General features: G+C 38.7%; 1 protein-coding gene and 1 non-coding gene across 6 annotated transcripts in view; both read right to left on the bottom strand.

The window, feature by feature from the left end:
- Dnajc15 (DnaJ heat shock protein family (Hsp40) member C15) overlaps positions 1–23,088 on the bottom strand; it is a 94,018-nt gene that overhangs the window by 17,620 nt on the left and 53,310 nt on the right. For 3 of the 5 annotated variants that reach the window (XM_020167205.2, XM_020167207.2, XM_020167204.2), the window contains 3 exons: positions 17,858–17,909; positions 14,811–14,884; positions 3,900–3,976 (listed from right to left, as the gene is read on the bottom strand). In XM_020167205.2, the coding sequence (XP_020022794.1) occupies positions 3,900–3,976; positions 14,811–14,884; positions 17,858–17,909 (203 nt within the window). Of the gene's footprint in view, positions 1–3,899; positions 3,977–14,810; positions 14,885–17,857; positions 17,910–18,979; positions 19,079–23,088 lie in introns of all 5 variants that reach the window. The other 2 variants (XM_074043325.1, XM_074043324.1) reach the window with 1 other exon arrangement.
- On the bottom strand, positions 22,151–22,257 carry LOC141413101 (U6 spliceosomal RNA). The gene has a single exon (XR_012437925.1). It is a non-coding gene; the product is annotated as a U6 spliceosomal RNA (small nuclear RNA).

Genomic DNA, 23,088 nt, shown 5'->3' with positions numbered 1-23,088 from the left:
ATCTTTTTCTGTTTTGAACTGTGCCTCCCCCTTGCTACCAGTTGTTAATCCTTGCTTCTGCTGGTATTTAATCTCTAGCAGTTTCTTGCCAATTACATGCTCTCTCTAACCTGCTGCAGGTAAATAACAGATCACCAGTCATATCAAAATGCACTGCAAAAGGTCTAGAATGTTGGCTGGGGACATGGCTCGGCGGTAGAGTGCCTATGTAGCAAGCAAAGAGGTCCTGAGTTCAAACTTGAGTACTGACAAAAGAAGAAAAAGAAGGCCTAGCATGGTGATACTTCTCTATAATCCTAGTACTCAGGAGGTTGAGGCAGGAAAATCTTGAGTTCGAAGGTATGAAGCAAGACATGTTTAAAAAAAAACCCCAAAAAACAAAAGAGGCACTTTCACTCCCTGTGTTACTCTTGCTTATTCCTCCCAAAATGCACTAGTAATGGCTGAATAAACACAAAAATATTCTTTCATGAATAAAATGAGTAAGTCTTTCATATAAAGACTCGAGAATATTTCTTTTGGTTATTTACAGAAGTCTGCTGGGGGACCATTTCAAACTTACTTTTTTGTGTACAGGTAGCTACCAGATAAGACAGACAGTATGATTATAAAGACTACTAAATTGAGAAAATAACCATAGACATTGTACAAAGGCTATGAATACTATATTGGTTAACTGCCTATTAAGAAATGAAAAACACATTATTCTGAAAAATTCCACTCCAATTTGGTTTCCTGTGGCTAATTTATGCTTCTCATTCACTTTTTTGGTACACTGTCTATATATCTGACATGTCTAATTAGGCAGATTGAAAATGACTTAGGAGCAGAAGCTATGGGCTATATCTTAAGATTGTGTCTAGGACTATATATGCAATGGATGCTTAATACATTTTTATAATACCATCTGAAAGAAAATAATTGTAAAAAGTTTCTCTAAATAACAAAGGCTCTATACTAGTAAACACATACTATAAAAGACTATCACATAATAAAAAATTATGAAGTTAAAAAAGGGACAGCTTTAAAAACCTTATTTCTTAAAGCTAATCACCATATAATGAAGATATAAATTCAGTAAAACCCAAATTTCCATTGTACATTTTGAGGATATATGAAATATGGTTTCTTATTCTGGATACTAAGTTTTAATTGTATATATAAAACAAAATCTGAAATCACTTCAGTTAAAATATCTTTGAAAATCAATTACATTGCCTATAAAAAACAGTACACATGGTTTTGCATGTAATACTTCAGAAAGTATTATGTACATTGAAATCTTCAACCACCAAACTAGATTAAAGTAAAAAAAACGTCAGAAAGGGAAGCTCATGTGCACAAGCGTGGCAATTCAAAACATTCAGCTTTTAAAATCCTTAGTGGTGAGCTTTGGGGCTGAGGGAAGTATTCTCATTTCCCTGCAGTGTTTATTCCCATTTTATTATGGCCATAAAGATTAAAGATGGGAGAATGCTAGCTTTTAAACTTAGTATGAAAAGTAAATGTAGCTGTGATATGTGTACAATATACAATTTCACCATGAAGTTGAAAATGTAACTTTGAATATTATGTTACCTAGATAACAGAATTCAAACTGTGCTCCCAGGAATACATCTGGCTGGTAGGTAGAGAGTGGAATGTGTGGAACTAACTGAGTGTTCCCCAGCCTCATAGCAAATGAAATCATTTGGGTTCATCTTTTTTTTTAAACCACTGGGCTTTGTAAAGTTAGAAAAATCACAGATGGGTATCATTTCAGATAATACCAGATAAAATGAGTTTTCCTGGGCAGCCCAGTACAATATTTTAGGCTTTTGTTATAAATATAAATTACAGTACAAAAAACTAAAGAAAAATTTCAAATATACATGTTAGCAGAGAATCATAATTAAAAGTCACAGGTACGACTGCAGAATCTTCCAGTGGCACACAGTACCAACAGAATCAGCAACATTTTGTGACTCCCTACTTGTTACATGGTCTACATAGTTTAGAGTCAATGACCACAGAAAACAGAGCCAAAACAATATATTCACATCTTGAAGCACCATGACATAATTAATACTGCCTGACCAAAAGAACACAGCATAGAAAGTAAATTTCACATTTTAATTTAATATGTTAAAGGCAAATAGCTTCTGCGTTCATAACAGAGATGGAAAGAGAGAGAAGCCAACATTCAGCACCTGTGAACTGAGAGGCACTCATATCAAAAGATACTGTGACACGCTTATATTATTTTAATAAGTCAAAATATTATTAATCCCTACTCAAAAATGAAGAAAATGAAGTGCAGAAATGCCCAAACTAATCTGACTAAGAACATCTGTTGCAGAAACTGAGTGGAAGAGTTAGAATAAGGATGTATTTTGCTAAGTTGACATCCACCAAGTAGTTAAGTGCTGCGTTTTATGTTAAGAACTTCATATGCATTATATAATCTTAACAGCAATTCTGTGCAGTAGAAACTAATATATCTTTAGTTTACACAAGCTGAAACTGAGGTCACAAATACTGTAGATGTTATGATTGGTATTCATTCCCAAGTCCACTTGACACCAGAATCTGTGCTCTTAATCACTGATTTTTCCTTGTGAGTTTTGTACAGCCTTTTAGTTCTATGGGGAAAAAAACCCCTTAAAAATCATGTATCTTAAAAAAACAAAAACAAGTCATGTATCTTAGGAGAACTCAAAAATATAATCAAGTCCTAATTATCAGTCCTAACAATATAGGTGCCACAGATAATATTAAATGATTAGCCTTAAAAACTTTTCTTTGGTTTTGTGGTATGTTTCACATTCACATCTCAAGACTATGTATGGGATGTTATGAAAGCCAGTAAGTGTAAGAAAAATAACAGTGCCATTCTGAATAATATTAAGCATGGAATAGTTAGCTAACTATCTAATCTGGCTCCTCTGATAAGGAGAACTCTCATTTCTTAGAAAATATCAAGTTAAACTAAGCATCCCTTTTTTGTTTATCTTACTAAGTCATAAAATGTTATGTTTTGGCTTAAAAATGTGATCTACAAAAGATTAAAATTTTTTGGTAATACAGGACTTTATAATTATCTCTTGTTTAATCATACTGATTAAATCACCAAGAGATTTGCTATAGATGACATGATGTAACCAATTCCCTCAAAAATGTGACACTGCATGATGCATGCCTATACTTCTAACCCTCAGGAGGTGGAGGCAGGAGAATTGTGAGTTAGAGGCCAGCTTGGGCTACACAGTAAGTTCAAGGCTACCCTAAGCTACAAAACAAGACTGAGCTACAAGGTGTAGTAGCTCAGTGATAGAGCACTTGCCTAGTATACACAAAGCCCTGGGTTTCATTTCCAGAACTACAAAGAAACACACACACACACACCCCTAAGAGCAGGCCCAAAATGAATAGTTGCTGATAAATCTATGGTAGGAAAAAATATCCCTAATATTAAGGGTCAGATGATAATCACACAACAATTGCACGGTATCGTTAACTTTTCTCCAATAGTGTCCAAAATTACACAATAAATGGACATGAAGGTAGAAGGAGTAAAATAAAATATGCTAGGTATCAAATTGCAGAAGTAGAATTGTAAAACAAAACATGTATTATAATTAAAAACTGATACATACCAAATTATAAAACTGGTCCAAAGTTCAGTGTCACAATGAGGGATACTTTGATTGATTGACCTGAAGCTTAGGTATTCAAATGCACTAGCTCCTTGTTAAAGAACAAAGGTCATCAAAACTTTAAGTGATGAAGTTTCAAACTGCAGAAACTTTGCTATCTTCTCCTTGTAACATTAAATAGAAGTAGAACCTAGTTTAACATTTATTTTCCCTTTTCAAGACAAGCTTGGACACAAAATACAAATACTTATGCAGCATACCTACCTTACACCTAAAATAAGACTAGCTTCTCGCCTACTCATTTTCTGCTCAAATCCTCCTTTATAGTAGGATAAAAGGCTCTGCAGAGGAAAGAAAGAGCAAGAAATAATTAGTTCCATGCATGAGGTGGCATGACCTCAATCCCATCACATAGCTGCAGTGAGAGTAATGCATTTTACCAAAAGTCAACTTGAAATTGTGGGGGAAAGCACCAAACAATGATCCTTTTCAAGAAGCTAGCCAAGATGAGTATTTTAAAAGTTAACATTTTTTCACTTTAGAACACATTAATTTTTCCACACTGAGATATAACTGAAGGGATAAAAAATACCCCAATTTTTTCTAAGCTCTGCAGTACTTTTCTTTTTGGATAACCTTGTCCAAGTTGTTATGTTGATATGGCAGTCATCTTTTTGCCTTGTATACTGGCAAGCTTAGGAAAAAAGGGAGTATGTCTTTAGAGTAGACAGGCAACCCAAGAGAGGCTGAGAAATTGAACCAAATGGCCAATGGGGCTGGAAAGGTGTAAATAGGATGGGAAGCAGATTAGAGTTAATGGGGGATGACTGTGAAGGGCCTTATAACAATGCAAAGATAGGATTTTATTCAAAGTGGAAGGAGAAACCAGAGCAAAAGGGTAATACAAGTTTGAAATGATTATTTCATTTTCAGTGTGAACAGCAGAAAGGAGAAGGGGTTGAAGCAAGAGACCAGTTAAGAGAAATAATAGCTGGATGCCAGCTATAACCTAGGTACTTGGGAGGCTGAGATCTAGGGGATAGAGGTTTGAGGATAACCCAGGAAAATAGTTTCCAAGACTCCATCTCCAAAATAACCAGAGAAAAATGGACTGGAGGTATGGCTCTGGAGGTAGAGCACTTGCTTTGCAAGCACAAAGCTCTGAGTTCAAACCTCAATCCCATCAAAAAAAGAAAAAGAATGTAACAATAATCCAGGCAAGAGATGATGAGGTATGGACCAGGGTGGAAGGAGAGGAAGTGATGAAGAGAGGTCAGATTTTACAGGTAATTGAAAGCAGGTAGATTGAATATGGATTATGATGGGAAGAGAGAAATTATGAACATAACAGGGGTCAGGTTATGCACTGTTCAGATCCCCCCTGGGTAAAGGATTTACTTCTCAGACACTGGGACTGCTGCTAGAGAGAGGTCCCAGCTCTCTGACTGCTTAGGAATTGCCTTGCCTGAAAAAAGTCACACTCATGCCCTTTCCTGGGGCAGCCTACATCTAAAATGACTGATTGACAAGGGGGTATAAACAGTGTTGTTTTCTAAGGTTCATTCCTTGGACTCAGTTATACTTACTTCCCAGGTGATGTCACTTAATCGCACGGCCCTTTCACAACTTCAGATAACCACAATGACCCATACGGGCTTCAGAGGTCCTGTCTTTTGGTAAGATCATGCTGTATGTAGCCTAACTTTTTCTTCCATTTTTGTTCTTTTCCTTATTTTCTGGAGCTGCTGATCCTGAGTATTCCCCTAATACACTTACAGCTCACTAATCTTTGTCTCAGTCTGTTTTTGAGAACCCAACCTGTGTAAATGACTTTAAGGTTTCTGGCCAAATTGCCACTTAATAACTTAGGGAAGGCACAGCTGTTTTTTCTGGGTAATAGATATTAGGTTTGAAACATCTACCACATATCTAAGTGGAGAAGAATAATTTTTAGCAAGTTAGTATTTAAAGTCATGCAACTGAATGGGTAAGAAAGTCTAAGGGCTGAGCCCAAGAGACTGCATCATCTAGTGACAGCACACTAAAGAGGAATTAACTGAAGAAGACAGTAAGGTAGGAGGAAACTAGAAGCCAAAAGTGAGGAAGGGAAAAATGGTTTCAAATACTTCTGATGGGTAAAGTAAAATGGAAGCAAAGAACTGACTTCTGGATTTAGCAAAGAGTATGTCAAAAATTTTGACAAGAGCTGCAAAGGATGGCAGTGAGAGTCTGACTAAAGTCAGTTTAAGAATGGGCCAGGTGTGGTGGTTCATTACTAACACCAGCACTTGGCAGGCGGAGGCAGAAGAATTGCAAGTTGGAGGCAAGTCTAGGCTCAATAGCCAAACCTGTTTCAAAACATAGAATGGAAGGAAAGAAATGGAGACAGCAAGCAAAAACAACTATTTTCAGGAGCTCTAAACAGAAATAGGATATATGAATTCAGCTTTCGGAAGGAAAAACATGCATATATGATTGCACACATTCATGTTTCTAAAACCTGAAGCTGTGGATTTTGCTGTTTATTTTTTTTTCTGAGCCGGGATCTTACTATGGAGCACAGACTGGCTTCTCAATAGTGATCCTACTGCCTCAGTCTCCAGAGTGCTAAGATTACAGGCATGTACTACCACACCTGGCTTAAGGCTGTGTTTTTCTAAGGAAAAATAAATAAGCGTAGTTGTCCCTCAGTATCTACTGAGGGTTGATTCCAGGCTCCTCTGATGATTCAAAATGCTCAGATGCTCAAGTCTATTGTATAAAATGGCACGGTATTTGCATACAACCTACCTACATCTTCCTGTATACTTTAAATCAGGTCCAGATGACTTCTAATACCTAATACCATATAAATGTTTTGTAAATAGTGGTTATATTGTATTGTTTAGGGAAAAATTGCAAGAAAAAAAAAGTCTGTATATGTTCAGATACAAATTTTTTTCTCAAATATTTTCAAGTATGTACACCCAAATGTTTACACTAAAATATTGTATTGCAGTGGTGAAATTATGAATAGTTTTTCTTTACTTTTTTTAACTTTCTAAATTTTCAACATTAAACACATACTATTAATGCAACTCAAAAAGCAGAGACTGACTAAGTAAGAATAAAGTAAGGAAACTATTAGAGCTTTAAAAATGAGTCTCACACTAGGAGATGTGGCCATACATATAAATACACTGTTCTCTTTGAACAGTTTATGAGACATTGCTTCTTAGTAATTCTTGGTAATTAATTTATTCAACAAACAATTCAGCAACTACTATATGCCACACCCTTTTCAAGTGAGGTCAGAGTCTCTCTGTCCTTCATCACATAGATGTTAATCTATCCATATGCCAGTACTGTAGGGAATATGATATTTCAAGTAATTTACAATTTGATACAAAACAAACATTCCTCCTCCACTGCTGACATAAGTTTTGAGGGAAGAAGGGAATCAGTTTGGTTAGGTACACATACAAACCCAGACACATTTTTAATCTTTTGAAACATACATAGAGAGAAAAAGTACACAGATAGACAGATAAAAGATAGGGCTAAAACTAGAGCTAAGAAGGAATGAGGGACTTAACAGAGGAAGAGAAGCCAGTTTTAAAGTCTCTCTAAGGAGATCAAGGTCTTCACTAAATGCAAACCTCTCTCTCTAAATCTAAGTTGATTATCCGACTTACTTATGAAAAACAGCAATATCCACAGCAGTGCTTTCTACAAGAGCACATTTGTTCTTTTTTTTTTTTTTTTTTTTGTGGTATTGGGGCTTAAACTCAGAGCCTTCACCTCAGGCCACTCCACTAGCCCTATTTTTGTGAAAGGTTTTTCAAGATAGGGTCTCTTGAAACTATTTCCAGGGCTGGCTTCAGACCTCAATCCTCCTGATCTCTGCCTCCCGAGTAGCTAGGATTATAGACGTGCGCCACCAGCGCCCAGCTTATTTTTGTTTTTAAACCATGCTTGAAAGTAACTCATAGAGTAACTCTTTATGTGGGAATAAATACTTCTATCAGTCAGATCTAAAATTTTGAGTCAACATAATAAAGAAGACAGACTGATGTTTCCTGAACTGTCATTCCCACTGTAGTCACAAGGTTCATTAACCTTAAAAGCAGTATTGATACCTAAGCAATTTTTATTTTTATTTTTGCCCAAGTAGAAATGGAGCCTCAAAGAAGGCTCCTCAAAAATCTCCTGTCTGGAAGAAGTTTAGGTCCTAGAACACTGACTTTACTATGAATAAGTCAATCTTCATTTACATAAATAATCATTAAAACACTTTAAAAAAAACTAAATCATTTCTAAAGTTCGTTTTTGGAAACAGGGTCTTGCTATGTAGCCCAAGGTGGCCTTGAACTTTTAATTCCCCTCCCTTAGCTGCCCTACTGCTGGGATGACAGGCGTGTTCCACCACACCTAGAACTACAGTATTTTGAAGCTAGAAACTTAATCCACAGGAGCTAGAAACAGAAGGGAGGGGAGATACAGCAGAATGATGGAGGGGTGAATTCAACTATGATATATCTGATATATTGTAAGAACTTTTGTAAATGCCACAATGTATCCTCACCCAACACAACAATTAAAAAAAGTTAAGGTATAACGCAGAGAAACTAAAGCAGATACCTTAAAGCAACTGAGGCCAATAGGAAAAGGGGAACAGGTACTAGAGAAAAGGTTAGATCAAAAAGAATTAACCTAGAAGGTAACACCCACGCACAGGAAATCAATGTGAGTCAATGCCCTGTATAGCTATCCTTATCTCAACCAGCAAAAACCCTTGTTCCTTCCTATTATTGCTTATACTCTCTCTACAACAAAATTAGAAATAAGGGCAAAATAGTTTCTGCTGGGTATTGGGGGGGGGGAAGAGGGAGGGGGCAGAGTGGGTGGTAAGGGAGGGGGTGGGGGCAAGGGGGAGAAATGAACCAAGACTTGTATGCACATATGAAAAAAAAAAAAAAAAAGTTAAGGTAGACAGAACAAACAAAAAACTGCTGTGCTACTCAACCACTAAAACTTTTGTACTTTTTTTTTCCAGAGGAAATCATGCCCTCTAAAGCTATGATATTTAGATTTTATATTATATAATTTAAATACAATTATTACCACAGTATTTTAATCTATCATTTTTAAATTAGTATTTACGTTATGAGCAGGCACAAAATGGTAATTCTGTATCCCTTCCAATAATAAATTATAACTAAAAGACTCTATTAAGCTTGATAATAATATATCCACATTGCATTATTTAGAATATAAAGACATAAGACACTGCAGACCATTTTCTGACAAATGCTGTGGTGGACCAAAAGAAATGTGCAGATTTACAAAAATGAGATTACGATAAGAAACAGCTACATCATCAACAGGCAGAATAGATGGCAATATTTTTCTAATAGGATAACAACAGAAGCACTGAGATTCTACTAAGTTTTATGATGCTATCTCCTGTAAACATACCCTAGACCTTACACATTATTTTATATTATTCCATTCATGAAGCATGCATAACCAACAGAAATAAAATTTACTTCTTTTTAAAATTAGCATTAAATGCTGGGTGCTGGTGGCTCATGCCTATAATCCTAGCTACTCAGAAGGTGGCGATCAGCAGGATAAAGTTTCGAGGCTAGCCTGGGCAAACAGTCCGTGAGATCCTATCGAAAATACCCAACACAAAAAGACGACTGGCAGAGTGGAACTTCAAGTGGTAGAGTGCCTGCCTAGCAAGTGTAAGGCCTTGAATTCAAACCCCAGTACTGCCAAAAAATAAAAATAAATAGCATTAAATGCTACAGTGCCATATGTCATCAAAGGAGATACGAAATCACTTAAGCTAAACCAATCTTTATTGGCTAGTTCATTCAGTCAGGAGCTTGAAACACAAAAGTCCTCCAGACAACAAGGTAATAACTGTATTATCTTATGGTCTTAAGGGAAGAAATACCTTTACCTTAAACTATCTAATTTTATTATTTCTAATAATCTATTTGATTTATAGAGCCACAGAAGGATGGTGTTAATTTGAGCATTTTGCTATGACTTTCACTTGACCATAAAATATAAGTCCAATTTTTAAGTTGAATTCAAATAAAGGGACAAATTCACAAACAGAAAATCAAAAGCCTTAAAGAAGACAAATGACCTAGGTCCCTCTCCCATGCTCCCCAAAAATTTAGAGGTAATTAGAAATTAGCTAAGTCAGTGATACACATTAGTACATTAAAAAGCAAACAAAGGGCACTAGCTCAAAACACCAGACTGAATCAGAAAGGTTTTTTGCTTTCCAAAGAGCTTTTGAAATGAAAAAGAAATATTTTCAAGAAGAAAAGATCATAATAAGCCAGGCACTGGTGGCTCACTCCTGTAATCCTAGCTATATGGGAGGCTGAGATTGGGAGGATCTCTATTCAAGGCCAGCCTGGGCAAATGGTTCACAAAACCCCATCACCAAACAAGCAAACAAAATGGACTGAAGGTAAGGCTCAAATGGTAGAGTGCTATCTTTGCAAGTGTAAGCTCTCAATTCAAACTCCACTACCACCAATTTTTTTTTTTAAAGGAAGTACTAGACCTAAAAAACAAGAAATGGGTTTAGGTACAGGTACACACTTGTAATCCCAGCATGAAGGAGGCTGAAGCAGACAGACTGCAAGTCTGAGGCCAGCCCGGATATATAGTACAATCCTCTCTCAATAAAAGAAATGGGACAAGTAGCAAACCCGAAAATTTAAACAAATCCTGGAAGACTGAAAAAACAAGTAAGTCTGAACATACAGAAAAATCAGTGACCCCAGCCACCAGAAAAGAAGAAGAAAACACTAAATCAGGGTCAAAACTGTGAAAAATGGTACCAGGGTAACTTATTAAGCCAGAACAGCAGAAAATGATCATCCCTACTCTGGTATCTGTCACTTTTCCCCTTAGGCTCAAAAAGAGAAGCACAGGGGAGGTAAATTCAAAGGTGAGATATCGGCAGACCCCATTTCAGAGCCCAAATATCCTAGCAGGGGACCATCTATGCCAAGGAGAAAAATGGATATGGCGCTCAACCTCTGCTGGACTCAGAGCTCCCAAGCCAGTCTCTGCTCTGCTTGTTTTACAATGATACAAGACACTATTTAGATCTAGATAAATGACATTACTACAATGCTAGATAAACAGTTTCCACAAAGCTTGGGAGCTTTGTATTTATGTGTACATATATCAGTGACAAGCCCACTTGTGTATTCAATGCCAACTGTCAACCCTCTCTCAATTAAAGTGTTGAAGTCTGCCTGTCAAATTGCTGAAGAAAGACAGGGGCATTACTTATATTAATAAATTTAGTGCATATAGTGCTTAAGCCAGCAACCAACATCACTGAAAATTTTGCACAAACCCAGTATCATTGAATGAAAATAAGAGAACCAAGATGAACAAATAACATTTAACTTTAGAAGGTGATAAATTAGAAAGCAGAAGAGAATTTTGCAAAACTCTAATTAGTATCTTTAGAAATATTAAAAAAGAATCACATCCATTAAAAATGGGTTGCTAGGGCTGTCAGAATGGCTCAAGTGGTAGTGCACCTGTCTAGCAAGCATGAGGCCCTGAGTTCAAACCTTAGGACTGCTAAAAAAAAAATTCTTGAAAAAAATGGATTGCTATAAGAAAGAAGCAGAAAGAATTCTTAGAAATTTAAAACATGACCTTATGATTTAGAAAAAAACTAGAAATAATTGAAGAATACAAAGCAAAAAAGATGAGAGAATAGAAAGTATGAGATAAAATTTTCAAAGACAGAGGATAGACTCAGTTGTACATCCTTCTAATAGATGCTGGTACAAGCAGATAAGAGTGGAGAGTAAACAATAATTAAAGAATACTAAAGTATAGAATAAAAGAGTTAATTTTCAAATAAGTTACAACTCACTAAACGTTCTTGTGAAATTGCAGAATATTAATAAAAAAGAGAAAAGCCTAAAAACTTTCAGTGCTAAAAAACAAGTGTCACCAAAAAAGTAAAACCGTAAAAGAAACAACAAAAGAAAACCAAAACAACAGGTTGTCTATAATGGAATAACAAGAAAAGCAAAAAACGTGACAGTGAGTAGGCAGGTATGTGGGAGGGTAGGCACTGAGGTTTGGTCTCAGCACGGATTTCTGTACTTCTCATATGCTGACTCCACTCAATTTCAAGGAGCTAGTAGTGATAATTAACAAGAAAAACAACAACAAAAATCCCATTTAACAGAGAACAGACCATTCATGCATAGCAATGAACAAGCTACTCTAGGAAATATTCCAGCAAAAAAAAAGCATGCAAAGGAGAAAGATAAGATTTAAGAACGAGATGTCAGAGCTCACCCATGGGAACTTGAACCTTGTACATTCTCCTGTCAATGACAGACTTGGGAATATACAACTACAGTTCCTGTTTTTTAGCAACCCTATTTGGCTTAAAAATTAGTATTTGTAAAATCAAATCACTGTAAATGCTGTGTTTATGAAGTCTGACATTTGGGATTCATTAGTGTGAAGAAAAGTATGTCCATATTTCATTTCTCAGTTTCCCTGGAGTGATTAATATTTAAAGAATTGTTTTTAAATACTTCTGTCTTCACTGAGGTATAATTATAATGATGATGATGATTAAGATATTCTAAGATATTTCATTGTAAACTATAAGAGTAGTACTTTGTGGGAAAGAAAAAAAAAGAGGAGTCAGACTTGTCAAAAAGGGGAAGGAAAGGTGGTGGAACATTATTTCCCTCTCCTTAAGTAATGCAGTTCCTGGCTGTGTGCTTATTGCAATCTACCTTGCTTTATATGTACACCTCTGCTGCACAGTGAAAAGGTTCTCATTTTCTTGCCCCTTCTTCCTTTACAATGCTAAATATAGTTGTTCTGTGATCAGCAAATGGTGTTCCAGAAGACCTTGGCCTTTGTGTTCTGGTGTGGAAGAATCCAAGCAGAACACACAGATGGGGTGAGATAGAAAAGCTTTATTAAGGGAAGGGGAGTCATATGTTCTTCCAGGTAAGGGAAGAAAAGAAAAAAAGGGGACAGGGTCTCTTGGTAGGTCATTTTTATATCACCTTGAACTTGGAGGGGGGAAGAGAATACGTTTTCACCTGGGTCCTCTGACCTGTGGGCTAGGGGAAGGAGCTCTTGAGTCAAGAACAGTCTCTGACTATCCCTAATCTGACCTCAGGTCTACAAAACTTGGGAGTTTTGTACTTATGGTGTATATAAGTCTACTGAGAACCACCATAATAGAAATAACTTCCAAACTCTCTCCATTTATTATTGATCAGCATGGAAAAACAGATTAACATTCATTTAAAGATCCATGTCACCACTTCCATTTCTATTACTGTATTTCACGGCACTATCACCTTTCACTATTCTCTTACCTGGTGTCTCAACTCCTACTCTGGCTCAGTCTAGTCTATGCTCCAAGTAGCCATCAGAATGATAACCTAAAATGCAAGTTACTCCCCACAACTCAAATTATTCTAAAGGCTTTCCATCATCCTTAAAATCTGCAAGTTTTTTCCATAGTCTGTTGGGCTGTTAACAGGCTATCAGTCTGAGCTTGTACTATTCTCTCCACAGACTCCACTGCTTACCCTGCTGCTGAGCTCATTCCCTTCTCAGGACCTCTGCAGTGTTCCCAGCACCTGGAAAGCTCTTTCTTCAGATGCTCACATGGCCAGTTCTTCATCTTCTCAGAGAGGCCTTGCCTGACCTAGCTAATACAAAGATTCTTCTCTGCTGTTATTAATCCTTTGCCCTGATTTGGTTTTCTTAAAAGCACTCAACAATTCTAGATATATATCTATCCTACTTCACCTTTTTAAAAATTTCTACTAAAACATAAAATACAAGCTCCTAGAGGAAAATGTTGTTGTTTGGTACATGAGTATATCCCACTCCCAACAATGTCTGGCATGCAATAGGTGCTCAAGGAATATTTACCAAGTGAACATTGAATATCATCAGCCAAATAAAATATAAACAGGAAAGCAGAAAATAAACCTGTACTTCCCTCTGTCACAAACATGTATTTGCAGGTTTGTAAACTCTTTTGCTATTTGTCAATACGTCATTGTTTGACAGGGCTGTCATTGTTCTTGGCTAACTAAGCTCCGAAAGCCTGTAGTGCTTTTGGTAAAACAAGCCATTCACTCTCAAATAGGTGAAAGCCAAGCTGATTTCCCAAAAGTCAACTTGTATTATCTTCAGTGATCACATTCATTCCTTTGTCAGTTACATTCAACTCATCGGAGTGTCTACAATGCTGGCAGGCAGATGAGTGTATAAACCCTAGGTGATGTCATGGTTAGTCTTGTGATTCTGTGTTCAAGATGGTCAGGTGTGGTGGTATAAGGGGATTAGATTCAAATCCAAGATAAAGTAAACTCTTGGGTAAGCTCTCTCAGGGCAGGACCATGGGGCAGGAGGGGGAAGAGATGATGGGGAGTGGGAGGGGCGGGCAGGAGGAGGAGGAGGAGGAGGAGGAGGGGGAGGAGGAGAGGGAAGCAGAGGAGGAGGAGGAGTAGTCCCAAAAGGTGATACCTGGCCAAGTAGACACTCCTCCTCCTCAGGAAACCTGTCTGCACCTGAGAGACATCTCTGCCCTTGGGCAATACATGAAAAAGGCTATAAACCCCAATCTCCAACCTGACTCATGGCCCAAGAGTTTTAGTCTCACTGCATGCCCCCAAGCAGCCTTTCTCTTCTCTTCTCTGCAAATAAAATCTTTCTGATCTCTGGGAGTCCGCCTCTACTTTCAATTTCAGAGTGGACCCAAGAACCCTCAGCAGTTGAAACTTCCTGCATATCATCTGTGTATCAGCCCAGGGAAAAAGTCTGCAAGACCCTATCTCAACCAATAAAAAAAGCTGGGCATGGTGGTACACGCCAGTCATTCTGGCTACATGGGAGGTATATATCAGAGGATGGCAGTTGAGGCTGGCCAGGCAAAAATGTGAGACCCTATTCCAAATCTAACAAGATCAAAAGGGGCTGGAGACAAGGCTGAAGTAGTACAGCACTTGCCAAGCAAGCCCAAGGGCCTGAATTAAAAACCCCAGTACTGCAAACAAACAAACAAACAAACAAAAAACCAAAATCAAATATGACAAACAAAAATCAAAATGAGTTGTCTAACTACAGCCACATTTAACTTACAGGAGATGAAATCTTCCTTGCAGTTTCTGTGATTATTTGTTCTAGAGGTTTCCAAATCTGAAATGCATAGCGACCTAAATAGCAAAGGAGATATATATTTCCTACAATCAACGTCAATCAATACTTTCAAGGTATATACCATATCGTTTATTGATACTTTACTCATACATGCTGTCTAAAATAAATATTTCAAAATTTACCAAGAAGATAAGTCATAATTTTCAAATTTTAAATTTATTGAATGGACAGAATTTCATTTTAATATTAGCACAGCCAATAAATGCATCAAATTCTAGTTCATGATCATAAAATTAGAAGTTTTCATCTATAACGCCTTATAGAATGTTACAGGTTACAAAAATAATACCCTAATATTCTTCCTATAATAAGTTGTATAGAAAAAGTCCCTTTATGTATAAAAGATACTTATGATACAGAATGATTAATTATATTGCTTTTGCAATGATAATCACTTTGAAATATATGGAAAACAAATACTGTTTACGATATCTGACGTAGGTGTGCTTTTAAGGGAGCTACCTCTAAAAAAGAAAACCAATTATGTATAAAATATTTGCCAATGATGTTAATTACCAATTTTTTCCTAAGAATGGCTACTCTCTAAAAACTTATTATAGTTTTCTCTTTCTTAAGCACCCTAACATTAAAACTCCCCTTGAATCTTGACAACTAAAAATTTATAGCAAAACTGGTCCTAAATTGTTTTGAGGGCATGAGGTAAGTATAAAATATTACCTAATTCATCCTTTCCACCCTGATCAAAATATGTGTCTTCTAAGTGTACCAACTCTTCCCAGAAAACTGCACATGGATTTTTCTTGTATTTAGTAACCAATTTGTTACCTTTAATCTACTGAGAATCATCTTCCTATAATACATAATGCTTACTGAGTACTGAATTCTAGAAACACTCCTGAATTAATTTATGTAAGTTTCAAAAATTATTCTTTAAGACAGGAAAAATCACACCCAATATACAGATAAGGAAATTGAATCATTAATACGGGAAGTCATTTCTAATTATTTCAGCACAACTAGGGTCTAAAACCAGTGAAACAGCATACTTGCGATTTAATGGCTCTGCCAGGCCATCGCTGCCATGTTGAGACCTGCCTGGGACAGTCCCCCTCCTAGGACACTAGGTGAGATATGTCCACAGAGCACCAGGAACAGGACATGACAGTGATACTTGAAATCTTATCACAGAGGAAGACTTTCACCTCCTACTTTATTTTTTTACTTTATTTATTTTCTATTGTTGTGCTAGGTGGGGTTACATTGTGGCATTTACAAAGCTCTTACAATGTATCAAATATATCATATTTGAATTCATCCCCTCCACCACTCTCCTTTATCACTCCCCCCAATATGGATTTAAATTCAGTTCTAACCATAAGTTTATTTGTAAATCAAGGGTTCCACTGGGAAAGCTCAACTACCTAGATCTTTCAGAAGAGCTTATCATTTGATTCCATAATGGTATAAAATGTAGCTTTTAAATTACCTCAAAATTCTTCAAACCCACAATCAGGCACAGTGACTGAATCTCACTGAAAAACCAAATAAAGGCTTCAAGAAGAGGTATTTGAAAGTTTATTTTAACCATACACTATAAGATGTCGTTCCAACAAATTACAGTGTACTTTCTCCTAAATTCTATTATTCAGTTTCATTTGGCTCTGGAACAGATTTGCAATTTGAATTAGTAACAAGAATCTGGCAGAAGTACAGTCTGTATAGAGTAGACCTGTCATTTTTGAAAGAAGACCTAGAAAAAGTACATCTTTCTCTAATTTAAAATGAAAATGTTACATGTGAATTTGTAATAACTATGCCAATTCTATTATTTTAATAATTAATACTAAAATTGTTTTGTGTTTATGAGCAAGTTTGTCAGAATTCCTTTTGAGACAGCATATTCTTCTCATGAAACTTCAGAACTGGTTAACTATAGTTATATAATTTACACAAGGTCCTGCTGGCAAAAAGATCAAGAAGATATGAACCACTTGTCTTTTGATTTTAAAATTCTAATGTTGAAGTTTTGTAAATGAGAACTGTATGAACTTAGTACCATATAAAACAAAATAAAACCTTTGTCACTTTTCTATTAGAACTTTTTCTTTTTTGTGTGAAACTGGGGTCTGAACTTAGGGCTTCACATTTGCAAAGCAGGTGCTCTACTGCTTGAGCCACATCTCCAGTTCATTTTGCTATGGTTATTTTGGAGATGGGGGTCTCAAGAACTATTTGTATAGAATGACCTCAAACTGCTGTCCTCCTGATGTCAGCCTCTTAAGTAGCTAGGATTACAGCATCTGACTCTGTTAGAACTTAATTCCATATAACCACCTAAAAAAGATCCAATTAACAGGACCAAATCCAGAGAATTTAGGAACAAAATATTGACACTCAGATTAACATTCAATCAGGGAATAGTGACGCAGTTTAAAGCTATAAGTTAATGATGAATTACTGATTTTACTTTTATTTTTATAATTATTTTTCTATAAGAAGGTAACTTTAGCAGTGAACAAAATTCTCCTGGGTTTATGAAAGAAATCATGCTAATACATTAAAAGATTAAGTAACAAATCAGGGATCAACTGTGTTCATCATAAAGAACTTGAAATGCGTAAACCCATCTGCAAGAAAACGTAAATACATCAGCATAAAGGAACCCCACCACTGGGACTGGGTCATGTTAAGGCTGCTTCTTTTTTATTATTGTATGCCACTATAACCCAAACTTGTAAAAAAAAAAAATAAAGACAGGAATATCAACTACTATTACAGCTGGTTTTCTTAGCTCACTGGTCATTAATTTTCTTTACTATAAAGTTTGTCTAGGTTTTGTTCCACTGACTATTATTCAATAACCATATTAGATGGAAAGAAAGAGACTGTATAATGCCTAAAATTGAAAAGCCTCAGAATACAACGGCCCACTCATGAATCACTACAGCAGCTATTTGGAAATATTTCTCCTACAACACGTATTGACATGTATTCTTTATTTATCTTACCTGCAAATGCAAAAGCTGCAACACCGAGTCCTACAGCTACCAAACTTCTTGCCTAGGGAGGAAAACATATTATTACTTATAGTGTTAGACACTAGGCTTTGAAAGTAAATCTTTTTTTTTTTTCAGTACTAGGGATTAAACTCAGGTCTTGCTAAGCAAGTGCTCTACCAATTGAGCCATGTCCCCAGTCCTTTTTTCTTTTAATTTGTTTTCAGGGGCCGGCCTCAAACCATGGTGCTCCTGCCTCTGCCTTCCAAGTAGCTGGGACCACAGCAGTGCACTATCATGCCCAGCCCGTGAAAGTAAATCATTTTTCATAAGGATAATTCTTTTAAATGTATTTTCTTCTACGGTGAAGAAAAGAACTTAAAATCTGCAGTATCAATAGGATTATATCTGCTGCTCACTTTATCAGCTCGTTTTCAGTGAACTAAAATAATCCTGAATTTTCATTTAATCTCCGTATGTTTGAATTCATCCTAACCAAAGCTTTTACATTACCTATGACTATTCTCAGTAATGGGTTTAATATATTTATCTTCTATAAAGATAAAAGGCACATTTGCTGTATTTTTAAAATTTTTAAATTTTTTTTTTGAGTACTGGGGATTGCACTTCTCCTTGTGCTTATCGGAGAAAGTGTTCTACTACTTGAGCTATTGCCATAATTGAACATTTGCTGTATTTAGAATTTAAATAAAACCTCAGATACATCTTTAGGAAAGAAGTTGAACTTGGAAAATTAAGAAAAATGATAATTTAAAAATTAATTTTCTACTCTTCTAGATCACGTAAAAATATTTAGGAGCCAAGAATGCAGAATGTTACAATGTAAAACTATCTGTTCATTCTAATAAACATCTATATAAAATCTGGGCCAACATTGTAACTCAGTGGTCAACTGCTTACCTAGCATGCATAAGGCGCTGGGTTCAATGATAGAACAGTAACACCGCCATTTTATAAATCAGCGGCCATTTTATCCTCAGGCCTCACCTCTTGGAAAATGGAGCCATTCCCAATAACAGCCCTGCCCTTTAGCAAAACTTCCCGAGCTCCAAGACAAGCTCCACCCAAGCTCCACCCCCATCAGGGATCCCTGTGCATGCGCCAACCTCTTACCCTCCCTCTTCTGTAAAAAGCCATGCCTGGTCCAGACTTGCTGTCTTCCTGCGCCATCTTTCCCAGGTCAGCCAGGTGGCTCGTGCCTGTCATTAAACCCTGCCCATGGATGTGAGATTTTCTTGTGAGCTTTCTTTGTGAGTGGTATTTTCCTAATATTTGGTGCCGTGACTCAGATCAGGGTGCACTCCGGGACTGACCTTGCTCTCCCAGCCTCCCCAACCCCACCCTGCTCTCTCTCTCTACTCCTATTCCCTTCCTCTGGGATCTGAGCTGCTTTGCTGGAACCCCCCATTCTAGAAAGCACCGCTCCCTCACTAGCTCACAGGGAAGTTCCTCTGCCCCAGTGTGCCTCCAATTGCCATCCACCACTGGCCAATCTTCCCTCAAGGTCCTCTCTCAGTGAGTCCTTGCACACAGAGCCATGATCTCTGTCATTTCCTTGAAATCCTAACGCTAGGTCTTGGCTTGCTCCCATCCCTGGAACTGGGTTCCCCACTTTTGATCCCAATATCTTAAGGGATTTATACAATTTCTGTGAGTGTGCTGGTAAATGGAAGGAACTTCCCTACATCCAATCCTTCTTATCTCCGCACCAAACCCTCCCTCTATACTTCCTGTTCCCCTGTGCAGGTTCTATTAGCCTCTAAACCAGTTTCAAACCCAGCTAAATCCTCTTCTGAACCTCCTCCTGACTCTGAAACTTTGCCTTCTTTCGACCCTGCTAATGAGCCTCCACCTTATCAGAGACGGGCTTCCATTGTTCAACCATTGGCCCCTGCTCCTCCTTCCGCCCCTCCTTCTGCCCTGCCCCCACCCCTCCTTCTGCCCCTACTTCCACCCACCCAGAACCACAGGATCCCATGAGCCCCCCAGACACTCGCTCTCACAGACCCCCCCAGTCAGCCAGTTTCCATCTACCCTTTCCAGGAAGTGGCTGGAGCGGAAGGCATTGTGAGGGTCCATGTCCCCTTTTCTCTCGCTGACCTCTCTCGGATAGAAAAGCCCCTTGGCTCTTTCACCACTAACCCAGATTCTTATGTTAGAGTTCCAATACTTGGCTCAATCCTGTGACCTTACTTGGCATGACATCTATCTCATTCCTTCCTCCACCCTCCTTCCAGAGGAGAGATGCAGGGTCTGGGACACAGCTAGGGCACATGCAGATGAGATCCATTGCACCATCCCCGCCCATCCTGTAGGGGACACAGCGACCCCTACTGAGGAGCCTAATTGGAATTACCAAACCGGTGACAGAATGCTTAAGGATCAGAGGCTTACTTGTTTAGTGGTAGGACTAAAAAAGTCATCCCAAAAGGTTGTTAATTTTGATAAACTCAGAGAAATTCAACAAGAAAAAGAGGAAAATCCAGCTAGTTTCTTGTCCTGGCTCACAGAGGTGCTACGACGCCATACAAAAGTTGACCCTGAAACTAAGGAGGGGACAATTATCCTCATGACCCACTTCATCTCCCAGTCAGCCCCAGATATAAGAAAAAATCTTAAAAGGCCAGAAAATGGCCCTCAGACTCCACAGGCTGAAATCTTAAACGTGGCCTTCAAGGTCTATAATTACTGAGAACAACAACAAAGGGCTGACAAGGAGAGGAGAGACAAAGCTGAAATCCAGATGTTGGTGCAAGCCCTCCAACAAAGGCCTCTGACCTCTAACTCCCGAGGCCAGGGAAAATCCCAAACACCTCCCGGCCCATGTTTTCAGTGTGGCCTTGAGGGACACTGGGCCCGTGCATGTCCTAAACCACACCGCCCTCTGGGGCCATGTCCTAAGTGCAAACAGAAGGGCCACTGGGCAATGGACTGCCCCTCCACCCCTCAAGGTGGAGGGTCTAAGCCCCCTCACCATCCCTCCTCCCTAACTGATCTTTTAGGACTGGCAACTGCGGCTGATGACTGACGGAGTCCAGGACTCCCATAACTTCACGGGAGCCATGGTAAAGGCCATCATTGACGGTAGGCCTATCTCTCTCCTCCTAGACACTGGTGCCACTTTTTCTGCCTTGCTGGAGTTCTGGGGACCTACCAAGCCTTCTTTAACCTCCATAGTCAGGGTGGAGGGAACACCTACCCAGCCCTTAATGACTTTTCCTCTAACCTGCATACTGGGAGATACACTTTTTACTCACTCCTTCCTAGTCCTAACTAATTGCCCCACCCCACTCTTGGGGAGGGACATTTTGTCAAAATTCCAGGCCACTCTCACCTTACACCCACCCCCTCTTAAGTTGTGACCCATTAACCCCTTGTCTCCATCCTCACAGCCCCACAAAAGACCTACCAATCTCTTCTTACAGGACCAACAAAACTAAAGATCTCCTGCCTTCCCAAGATCCCAGAAGACAGAGACACACTCAAGGAGACTCCTGGGGCATAAGCAGGAGCCTTATGCCTGGGAACCTGGCATCTCACCTACTCACTCTTTATACTTCCCCCTCCCATTCTTTCCTGTTAGTGCCTGCCCACACTTTTACTCTTTCCTATATACACTCCACTCTGAGATTTTACTCTTCCCACCTCCCAACACAATCAGCCTCCTTCCTTTCCCATACCTTCTTCACCCCTGGTTCATAGAGTGGATAGCTGACCTTCACCTCCAAGGTACTTTCTCAGATTTTACTCCTGAAGAAATCTATTCATTTTCCAACATTCTCTTTGCCTTATTGTAAACCACTCCACCTATGCTTCTACTCCATCCCTTTCTGTGGCTAATGTTGTCCTTGTCCCTTCCCTCCTAAGTATTGGCCTGTGGGCAACTTTTCCTCCTGACTGGAAATGGCCCCATTGCACAGTTTTCTGTTTTTGGATACCTTGCCCTGTGCACCTTACTCCTTGTGCTCTCTTTCTTAAGACTTGGACCTTTGCAAGCTGCCCCCCACCCCGCCCATGCCGGCCATTTACAGCATATACCATCATGCAAAAGGCATGCTATAGCACTGCCACTTTATGCCAACATCTTAATCAAAAATATTGGACAGGGATCAGCAAAGGTGACCATGCTGGCTACCGCTGCCATGGGAGGAAGGGGCAACAGGTATGCTGGACTTACCTCTCACAGCTTGGTATATCTGATGGAGATGGAGTCCAGGATGAGGCCCTCTGGAAGGTCTTCCACACCCAGGTACCTCAAAGACTAATTTGACTTATTTATTTTTTTTTTAAATGGAATGTTTCATGAATTTGCATGTCATCTTTGTGCAGGGGCCATGCTAATCTTCTCTGTATCATTCCAATTTTAGTATATGTGCTGCTGAAGTGAGCACTAAATGACTTATTCTGTCCCACCAGAAAGCCTCTTAAAATTCCTTTACACATGCTGTCCCTTTCTGAAACCCTTCTCCTCCAGGTCATAAATACCACTCATCAACTACTCAACCACACCAATCCTACTCTAGCCGTGGTTGTTGGATGTGTCAGTGGAATGGCCCTTCTCAGGTCATTGCCAGCCCCATAAACGTTTTCACACCATTTACCTTAAACTGTTCCTTCACCAAAAGGCCCACCACCTCCATCCTTTCCCCAGTTCCCCTCTCCCAGCCAGTCCCTCTTTGCCTACAGAGTTCCTCAGGGATAGCTGAGGTAGGCTCCCTGGTGGCCAAAAAATGTCACACCACTAGGGCAGCCAACAAAACCGGAAACAATATCTGTTGCCCCCCCTTTCCCAGGACTCTCTTTCTATGCGGTCAGAGTGTACACCCCTGCTTACCCCAAGCCTGGAAGGGCATCTGCACTCTGGTATTTTTGGTTCCTGACATGGATACAATTACAGAAGATCAGGACCTCCTCATCCCCCTCACCGCACACTTTCAATCTAAAAGGACAATTCAGGCTATTCCCTTTTTAGCTACCCTGGGCATAACGGCTGCCATGGGAACAAGGCAGCCGTTCCGGGAACAGGAACCTCTCTGTCCACTACTACATAAAACTCTCTGATCGATTAATAAGTGATTTTCAAACAGTGACTGAGTCCATCCTAATCCTACAGAAACAACTTGACTCCCTAGACTCAGTTGTACTCCAAAACCAACGAGGCCTTGACCTGCTCACTGCAGAGAAGGGTGGTCTCTGTCTATTTTTACAAGAGGAGTGCTGCT

The sequence above is a fragment of the Castor canadensis genome, chromosome 10, assembly GCF_047511655.1.
Source record: "Castor canadensis chromosome 10, mCasCan1.hap1v2, whole genome shotgun sequence".
In the NCBI taxonomy this organism is placed as follows: Eukaryota; Metazoa; Chordata; class Mammalia; order Rodentia; family Castoridae; genus Castor; species Castor canadensis.
This window is presented reverse-complemented; position numbering and strand designations above follow the sequence as displayed.